The following is a 10,550-nucleotide window of genomic DNA, read 5'->3' on the forward strand; positions in this document are numbered from 1 at the left end:
ATGCACATGAATTCAGGTGCATAAGTAATTGTTTTTCACCACTTGAGTTTCAAGCCTTGCTAGTATTGGAACACTAAAATGTATGCCCAAAAGCAGGAAAAAATAAGGAAAATTGGATTTCCTCTAAAAGGGAAATAGTTCATCCGAAAACTAAGGTGAAGTAGTTAAAGCCAAAATATTATATAGCTTGGCTACTCTTTTGTAGAGGAAAGACTTCCAACCTAATGATTATCACTTCATCATAGAAAAATTCATCATGACCAAAAATCTACGGGTGATTGAATTGCACCTAATTTTAAAATTTTCTTTTATTTTTCTAAATTATTTAACTATTTTATTTTTTAGCAGCTGGATAATGCGAAAGTGGTTTATCAACCTCAACAAGGTTAAAAGTGTGGCTCATGCCTGGCTCAATTTGGGCTGCAGGAAGGCAACCAATTTTTATGGGAAGGGGTGGGTCGGATAAGGATTCAATTTTTACTAGAAAATGGCATAAATAAGGGATAGCTTTTTCTGTATTGTGGTGCTGTGTCTTTTTCCTTGAATGGATTTCCTCCACTGGGGGGGTTTTTATGTCCAGGTTTTAACGATGCCACTTTGTAGCACCTAGAGAAATGAACGTTAAACTGCCCCTTGCGTTAGCATTAATTTGTTGCCTTCGTTATTGAGCAACTGCTGGACTGAATTTGTCTACATTGACGTTATAGTGCGCACGATCTTCATAGAAAAGTTTTCCAAATCCATAGCTCTGGTTTTAGACAACTGACTTTGCCTTTTGCAATTAGCAGCAACCATTGTAGGTATATTTGAGGCTTTGGAAAGCTTCAATTTCATTTCATCAAATGTACTCGGCTCATTTAATGATTAAAATCATTGTATTACATACAGAAAACTGCAAACATTATGAATGCAGAGAATCCAAATAAAGAAAAACATGCAACATTCGAACACCTTTATTTGCATTAATTAGCATAACTACAAGTACAACTAGAAAGACAGAGCAAGGTTTCGTGGAAGGAGAAGGAAGGAAAAACAAGAAAACAACTCCAAATGCATGACCTTATAACCAACCATACTTCTACATCCCCCACTCTACCCTTTCCGTATCATTAGCTTCACCATTCCAACAATCTTAAGAAACAACTCCTTCCTTCTTGTGATGGCGACATCCGCGAGAACCACTCCCACTACAAACCCACTTCCAATTCCAGCCAAACAAAATTTCAAATCAAATTCAAGCGTTTGAGCTGAGCCTGAATCACCGTCTTCTTCAGTTGAAGGTGGCGGTTGAGGGGCCTCTTGATTTCTGCATTTCTTTGGTAATGGATCTCCGCACAATCCTGCGTTTCCCTCATAAGAAGTGATGTTGAATGAAAGAAGTTGGGTTCCTTGCGGTATAGGACCTGTGAGACTGTTGTGAGACACATCAAATTTCCCAAGGAATGTAAGCCTTGTCAGTTGTTGGGGGATCTGTCCTGAGAGCTTGTTTTGTGAAAGGTCCAGCGATTCAAGATTCGTTAACTTGCCAAGGGATGATGGGATGGAACCAGTGAGAATGTTGCTGGAAATATTCAGCGAGCGAAGCTCCGTAAGGTTCCCAATGAACTCTGGAATCTTACCTTCAAATTTGTTGCTTGAGATATCAATGGCTGCAAAGCCTTCTAGAATCTTTGAATAGTACAAATCCAAACCTTTAACTGCTATTGTGACTGAGTAAGCAACCCTTCGTGTAACATAAACACCAATGACGACATAGTTTACTTCTGTTTGCATGTATGTTGACATGTTTACAACAATATCTGGAAACAATGGTGGAATCTCACCTGTGAAATTGTTATATGACAAATCAAGAATGCGTAACTTGGGGAAGTCAACATTTTTTCTAGATTGTCCTATCACACCATTAAACCCATTATGGCGCATTGCCAAAAGTTTTAACTCTGGAAGAGCCCCCAACCAAATGGGAAAAACATCACTGAATTGATTGTTTGACAAAACCAGATACTCAAGCATCGCACAATTCGCCAATGACCTCGGTAATTGCCCCTGCAATTGGTTATGACTAACATCTATCATCCTCAAACTGCTTCTGTTGTTGAATGGTTGGGGCATCATTCCATGAAAAGAGTTACTTCCAAGAAGTAAAAGCATTAGAGCCTCACTAAAGTTTCCGAGACATTGAGGAAGCGTGCCACTCAAGTTATTTTTCGACAGGTCAAGGTACATAAGAGAATTCATATTGCAAAACAATGGTGAAATTTCTCCAGTAAATTTGTTGTTAGTGGCTACATATTCTCTTACGGATGGTGGAGGGATCGGTAGTAGTCCACGAAAACTGTTGTTTGAAAGCTTCAGGCAGAGCAGGTTAACCCAGGGTATGACAACTGGAAGTTCGCCCAATAGGAAATTATCAGAAATGTCCACAAATATCAGAGTTCCCTTGCTTATGTTCCACATCCAGTTTGGCACTTCGCCATGGATTTTGTTTCCTGACATTTCCAACCGCTGTAACTTTGTCTGATTTCTTAGGAAATATGGGAACTCTTTTAAATTGCATGTATTCAAATCCAGAATGGTGAACTGTTGAACAGTTACATCCATAATATTTGAAAATTGTTCAATAACAAATTCCAAATTGTTACTACCCAATTCGAGTTGGTAGAGATTTTGTGCCTTCTGAAACATTTGAAACTCCACTACACCGGTTAGGTGATTTGCCTGTAGACAAAGGATCTCGAGATTGATGAGATTGGAAAATGAGGCGGGAATTGAACCATTCAAACCATTAAAAGCAAAACATAGCTCCACTAGTCTGGTAAAGTTACCTAGCCAAGATGGTAAAGTCACATTTCCTGAGGACAAGGGATGTTAAAAATGATAAATTTGTCAAGGAAACGGGTATGATCGAAGATATGTTAATGAAACTGAGATAAAGAGTTTCTAGACTAGTTAAATTTTGAACCAGACTTCTCATATCGGATGGTTGAAAGGATTATTAGGATCTCCAGTTTTAAGAAAATTGCAACACAGATTAAGGTATGTCAACTTAGACAAGTGTGAGACTTCAGATGGGACTTGACCAGAAAAGAAAGAGAAAGAGAGGTCAAGATGAGTGAGGCCTTGAAAATTTCTTATGCTAGATGGAATTTGAGAGTGATTGAAGTTATTGTCCGAGAGGCTTAACCTTTGAAGATGCGCTAGGCTGAACAGGCTACTATTGGAGTCGAAAGAGCCGTAGAGATAACTGCTGCTGAGATTAAGGCCAGTAACATGACCCGTCATCTCGTCACACTCCACGCCGTCCCACGAACAGCAGCTGCTATTTCCTCCTCCAGCTGGTTTCCATGATGAAACCTTTGGATAAGCACCGTCATTACTTGAAGCAGATTTGTCAATCATAAAGCTCTCCTTGAACTGCAGCAAGGCAGAGCTCTCCTCGGCATGGCAAGATAGCTGTTGCAAAGAGTCTACAAAGTTTGCAACCACAAGATGAAACAACAACAGAACTAGTAGTTTCGAGAGCTTGCGAATAGACAGGTGAATCCCCATAATGTTTTGATATTTTTTGTTTGCACTCTTTGCTAAAAAATCATCTATGAAAGTAAAGCTAGAGAGCTATCTATTTATAGACTGGCATGATCAAATGGTAGAGCAATAGCATACACGTGTCAAGTAACTATTTAATATTATTTGACATTTTGATCAATATAGAAGTGATAGGATAATACACGTGTCAAGTATCTACTTATGGACTGGCATGAGGTGACCACAAAACTTCTATCCTTGCAATTAAGGACTGATTAATAACTCACGGACTGATTAATAAAAAAGTGTAAATGCAAAGAAATAATTATCAAAGAAAATTCTATCCTTTCAATTAAGGAAAAACGGTTCCTGTCAATTAGAAAGACCACAAAACTTCAAGTCAATACTTTGCCATTAAATTCGATGTCTGTTAAATTGGTGATGTGGCAAGCAGAAGAGCGGTCTCTCCTCTATATATCTTCAACTTGGATTCAGCATGGATGATGCAGCACCACCCAGCCCTTAGCATTTGGAGCGTTCGTTATTGAGTCAGTGCAAGATTTTAATATTCAGTTTATAAATAGTTCTTACTTGAGCATTGCCCTTGTATTTCCAATGTTTTAAAATATTCGTTTCTTTGCCCTCTTAAGGCATAATCAAATGGCATTGATCAATATTACTCCGAATTAACCATCTTCATCAAAAGAATATTTATTGACATTTTGATCAATAAAGAAGTGATTAGAAATAATAATAATAATAATAATAATAAACTTGAGGCGTAGTGTCAAAAAAATTTGGCCAAATTTGGAGGGCCACATTTGGCCCTTTAGCCCTCCAACCAGGCCAATTGTAGCCTAGTTTTGCCCTAGGCCAATTTATAACCCTGAACTATATTTAACCCTATGACTAAAGATGGCCTTAGCAACCACACAAGATGAAACAGCAGTAGAACTACTACTAGTTTCGAGAGCATGCGAATCGACACATTGCCCATAATTTTTTTGATATTTTTTGAGTGCATTCTTAGCTAAAGAATCATCTGTGAAAGTGAAAGCTGAAGAGCTATCTATTTATGGACAGGCCATGTGATCAAATGGTTGAGCAATAAACATTACGTGTTTGACTTCAAGTCAAGTAGCAATGCATTTATGGGTATTGGACGTGTTCAGCATCAGCTCTTTCCTCATCGTTTCTTCGGTTTCTTGGCCTGACTTTTGAGTCTTTGTTTTGTGGAAATTGTTTTGGCACCACATGTGAGATTTCTCTTGTCCTCTTGAGAGTTCGCATTTAAGGGCTTGTCCCTTCATCATTGATTGTTTTGTTTTTACAGTGTTGGTTCTTGAGGAGAATTGCTTTAGGTGGGTAATTTGTTGCAAGGAAGACTTCCTGAGGAGCTTGGGACTTTAAATAATAGTAAATAAAAGAAACAAAACATCTGTACTGTTTGTTTTCTCTCCCCTTTGGGTTTCTTTACCCCCCATTTGGATGAGGTTTGGAATTTAGCTAAAAGCCGGGAGTTTAAAAGGAGAAATTGACAATTCCCTTGTTTGGTAACTTAAGCTCGGAATTTATTAAATGAAGCGTATAAAAAATCGTGGAAATTGGGTCATCAAATTCCCAAGTTTAATTTCCACTTAAATAGGCATCATTTCACAATTTCCATAATTCCATTTACAAAATTCGACATATATAAATCCAAACACTGAAATCTTCAATTGTTAGAAATTAAGCCCTACAAATCTAACATTAATAAGAAAAATAGACGCATTATTATTATGGTTTGGGTTGATTACAAATGTCATGGAGAAACAAAAGCGCCCTTACATTACATGTTACATGTTGTGGTTGCATTTTACTAACTACGTCAGATTTCATATCTATTATTTTGATGAATTCAAACTTATTAAACGAGCCCATACTTTCTATCATCTGGTGAATATTGTTTTTGAGACAGAGAGAGACTTAATTAAAAAGGCAACGGAGGACTGATTCAGACCCCAAAAACAATAAATAAATAAATAAATAAAAGAGGGTTGAAAGCGGGAGAGAACGGGGGAACACAATTCGATGGAAAGAAGGCCCTCTTGACAAAAGCACCCTTCCACACGTTAACTTTTTCCAAGTCAAAGTCATAAATTACATGGGTTAGATCAGCAGCTAGAAGATGAGCAGTACTTCCATGCTAGAAAAAATGCCTTCAATTGGTCTGATCATCTGATCTATGAATATCAATGGAGAGTTAGCTGGTATTGGAATTTTTATTTTTCGATACAAGTGATATGTGGGGGAGGGGGATTCAAATGCACATGAATTCAGACCCCAAGGTTAAAGTGTGGATCATCCCTTGGCTCAATTTGGGCTGCAGGAAGGCAACCAATTTTTATGGGAAGGGGTGGGTCGGATATGGATTCAATTTTTACTAGAAAATGGCATAAATAAGGGATAGTTTTTTCTGTATTGTGGTGCTGTGTCTTTTTCCTTGAATGGATTTCCTCCACTGGGGGGGTTTTTATGGCAAGGTTTTAACGATGCCACTTTGTAGCACCTAGAGAAATGAACGTTAAACTGCCCCTTGCGTTAGCATTAATTTGTTGCCTTCGTTATTGAGCAACTGCTGGACTGAATTTGTCTACATTGACGTTATAGTGCACGATCTTCATAGAAAAGTTTTCCAAATCCATAGCTCTGGTTTTAGACAACTGACTTTGCATTTTGCAATTAGCAGCAACCATTGTAGGTATATTTGAGGCTTTGGAAAGCTTCAATTTCATTTCATCAAATGTACTCTGCTCAATTAATGATTAAAATCATTGTATTACATACAGAAAACTGCAAACATTATGAATGCAGAGAATCCAAATAAAGAAAAACATGCAACATTCGAACACCTTTATTTGCATTAATTCGCATAACTACAAGTACAACTAGAAAGACAGAGCAAGGTTTCGTGGAAGGAGAAGGAAGGAAAAACAAGAAAAACAACGCCAAATGCATGAATAAACTATACTTCTGCATCCCCCACTCTACCCACAGGACAGCTCCAAAGATAGAGCACGGTTACATGGAAGGAGAAGGAAGAAAAAAACAAGAAAACGACTCCAAATGCATGACCTTATAACAAACTATACTTCTACATCCCCCACTCTACCCTTTCCGTATCATTAGCCTCACCATTCCAACAATCTTAAGAAACAACTCCTGCCTTCTTGTGATGGCGACATCTGCGAGAACCACTCCCACTACAAACCCACTTCCAATTCCAGCCAAAAGAAATTTCAAATCAAATTCAAGTGTTTGAGCTGAGCCTGAATCACCGTCTTCTTCAGTTGAAGGTGGCGGCTGAGGGGCCTCTTGATTTCCGCATTTCTTTGGTAATGGATCTCCACACAATCCTGCGTTTCCCTCATAAAAAGTGCTGTTGAATGAAAGAAGTTGGGTACCTTGCGGTATAGGACCTGTGAGATTGTTGTGAGACACATCAAAGCTCGCAAGGAATGTAAGCTTAGTCAGCTGTTGGGGGATCAGTCCTGAGAGCTTGTTTCGTGAAAGGTCCAACGATTCAAGTTTCGTTAAGTTCCCCAAGGATGATAGAATTGAACCAGTGAGAATGTTGCTGGAAATATTGAGTGAGCGAAGCTCCGTAAGGTTCCCAATGAATTCCGGAATCTTACCTTCAAATTTGTTGCTTGAGATATCAATGGCTGCAAACCCTTCTAGAATCCTTGAATAGTTTTGATCCAAACCTTTAATTGCCAATGTGATTGTGTAAGCAACACTCTGAACAATATAAAAACCATCGACTGGATAGACTACGTCTATGGACATATATGTTGACTTGTTTACAGTAATATCTGGAAACAAAGGTGGAATCTCACCGGTGAAATTGTTGTAAGACAAATCAAGAATGCGTAACTTGGGGAAGTCAACACTTGTTCTAGACTGTCCTATTACACCTTTGAAGCGATTATGGCGCATTGCCAAAAGTTTTAACTCTGGGAGAGTCCCCAACCAAATGGGAAAAACATCACTGAATTGATTATTTGACAGAACCAGATACTCAAGCATCACACAATTCGCCAATGATCTCGGTAATTGCCCCTGCAATTGGTTATGACTAACATCAATCATCCTCAAACTGCTTCCATTGTTGTATGATTGAGGCATCATGCCATGAAAAGAGTTGCTTCCAAGAAGTAAAAGGATTAGACCATCACTGAAATTTCCGAGACACTGGGGAAGCATGCCACTCAAGTTATTTTTCGACAAGTCAAGGTACATAAGAGAACTCATATTGCAAAGCAATGGTGAAATTTCTCCAGTAAAATTGTTGTTGGTAGCTCCATATTCTCGCAGGGATGGTGGAGGGATCGGTAATCTTCCATGAAAAGTGTTGAGTGAAAGCCTCAAGCATAGTAGGTTAACCCAGGGTATGAAAACTGGAAGTTCATCTGAAAGGAAGTTATCAGAAATGTCCAAGAATATCAGAGTTTCCTTGCTTATGTTCCACATCCAGTTCGGTACTTGGCCATGGATTTTGTTTCTTGCAAGGTCCAACCGCCTCAAATTTGTCTGATATCTTAGGAAAGATGGAAACTCTCTTAAGTTGCATCCATTCAAACCCAGAATACTAAACTGTGGAAGAGTTGCATTCATAATAATATTGGATTCGGTAACAAATTCCAAATTGTTCCGATTCAATTGGAGTTGGTATAGATTTTGTAGCTTCTGAAACATTCGAAACTCCACTACACCACTCAGGTTATTTGAATGTAGATAAAGGATCTCGAGGTTCTTGAGATTGGAAAATGAGGCAGGAATTGAACCAATCAACCTATTAAAAGCAAAATCTAGGTAAACTAGTTTGCTAAAGTTACCTAGCCAAGATGGAATTGGACCAGTTAAATAACTCGTACTAACTCTAAACACAGTCAATTGGGTAAGGTTTGCCAAAGAATCAGGAATTGGACCTCCAAATCTGCTTGCTGAAATGTCTAGGTAAGTGAGCTGTCTAAGATTGCCAAGTGCAGAAGGAACCAACGAGTTTGAAAAATTGCATTGAGCGACATCCAACTCTTGCAATGAATTAAGCTTTTCAATCGAAGAAGGTATTGTTCCGAAAAACATAGTATACCCAACTCTCAATGAGATGAGAGGACTACTTCGATTAAATTCGGGCAAATATCCAATGAGATCTAAGTTGTATCTCACACTAAGAGCTTCTAAGTTTTGTAGACTGAAAATTTTCACTGGAAATTCGCCAAACAGATCACATTTCCTGAAGGCAAGGGATGTTAAAAATGATAAATTTGTCAAGGAAACGGGTATGATCGATGATATCTTAATGAAACTGAGATGAAGAGTTTCTAGACTAGTTAAATTTTGAACCAGACTTCTCATATCGGATGGTTGAAGTTTCAACAATCGCTGAGGATTACTAGCATCAACATTATTTTCAATAACATTACAACACAGATCAAGGTATGTCAACTTGGACAAGTGTGAGACTTCAGATGGGACTTGACCAGAAAAGAAAGACCAAGAGAGGTCAAGATGAGTGAGGCCTGGAAAATTTCTTATGCTAGATGGAATTTGAGAGTGATTGAAGTTATTGTCAGAGAGGCTTAACCTTTGAAGATGTGCCAAGCTGAACAGGCTACTATTGGAGTTGAAAGAACCGTAGAGATAACTGCTGCTAAGATTAAGGCCAATAACATGACCTGTCTTCTCGTCACACTCCACCCCATCCCACGAGCAGCAAGTGCTATTTCCTCCTCCAGCTGGTTTCCATGATGAAACCTTTGGATAAGCACCGTCATAACCTGAAGCAGATTTGTCAATAATAAAGCTCTCCTTGAACTGCAGCAAGGCAGAGCTCTCCTCATCATGGCAAGACGGCTGCTGCAAAGAGTATACAAAGTTAGCAGCCAAAAGATGAAACAGCAGCAGAACTAGCAGTTTGGAGAGCATGCGAATCGACACGTTAAATAAGCAATGGGATAACCCCATACTGTTCTGAGATTTTGTTTTTCCTCTGCACTCTTAGCTAAATAAACATCTATGGAAATGAAAGTTAGAGAGCTAGGTATTTATGGACTGCCATGATCAAGTTGTTAAGCAATACCATCACAAGAAAGATGCGGCCGGCAACAATGACATTGCTTATACTTGTATATAGTATAAGAAACTTATACGTGGCCTATTATTTTCACACTCCAGATAACTATAAACTATAAAGTGTGAGTGGGTGTGAATAAAAAAGTGTAAAATGCAACCAAATAATCATCCTTGCAATTTAAGAACCATTGCTGTCAATTCGAAACAAAAGAAAAACGGTTCCTGTCAATTACAGATATTCAATTACAGATATTTTCATTTAAAACAACTAATAACTTCAAGTCACCATTGAATTTAGGTGCTGCAAAAGTGCTGACCAAGTCTAGTTTTGCAGAGGCTGGAGGCCCGGGGGTTATAAAAGCCTAGAAGATATTGGAGTTTATATAAAAGATCATTTCTAACCCTTCTCTTCATTATTCTTTAGGGATATGATTGCATCACACATGGCTTTTGGAGATAATTAAATTAGATAAACCCAATGGTAATGCTCTCAAAGAAAAAAATTAACCAAACAAGATACAGAAGTAATCACGAAAAGCTTTCTGAAATTTTAGTCAGTCAAGTGAGATCAATAAGCTTCAATGTTTTATTTTAGTCAAAAGATTTTTTGTGTCTAAGAAATGGTTAGTTGTGCAAACAGCTTATAGCTTAACAATGGTTACTCATACATTCGAGGTTTTGTGTTCAAATCTCTCTCTCTCAATATCGCTTGTATAAAACAGAGAAATAATTAGTTCTCAAAAAGTTGAAATAGAAGCATAAAGCACGAAGATCCACAGCCCTACATCATCCTCCTGCTACCGTACATAAGTACCAAATAGTCATCAGAGAATTGTTTTGTTGGCTGCAAGCCTGCAAGCCTGCAATGGTCTGTGTGGTTAGAACGTTTACTTTGGTTTGGGGCTGTT

The 10,550-nt window shown here is 38.3% G+C and overlaps 1 protein-coding gene and 1 pseudogene across 1 annotated transcript; both read right to left on the reverse strand.

Moving 5' to 3' along the window:
• Positions 1–1,126: 1,126 nt before the first annotated feature.
• Positions 1,127–3,619, reverse strand: LOC110745160 (receptor like protein 27-like; annotated as a pseudogene).
• Positions 3,620–6,278: 2,659 nt separating this feature from the next.
• On the reverse strand, positions 6,279–9,558 carry LOC110750665 (receptor like protein 27-like). Its single transcript, XM_021951025.2, has one exon. The coding sequence runs from the start codon at positions 9,532–9,534 to the stop codon at positions 6,673–6,675; it is 2,862 nt and encodes a 953-aa protein (XP_021806717.2). The 5' UTR covers positions 9,535–9,558; the 3' UTR covers positions 6,279–6,672.
• Between the last annotated feature and the right edge of the window lie 992 nt (positions 9,559–10,550).

The sequence above is a fragment of the Prunus avium genome, chromosome 2 (assembly GCF_965620075.1).
Source record: "Prunus avium chromosome 2, drPruAviu1.hap1.1, whole genome shotgun sequence".
In the NCBI taxonomy this organism is placed as follows: Eukaryota; Viridiplantae; Streptophyta; class Magnoliopsida; order Rosales; family Rosaceae; genus Prunus; species Prunus avium.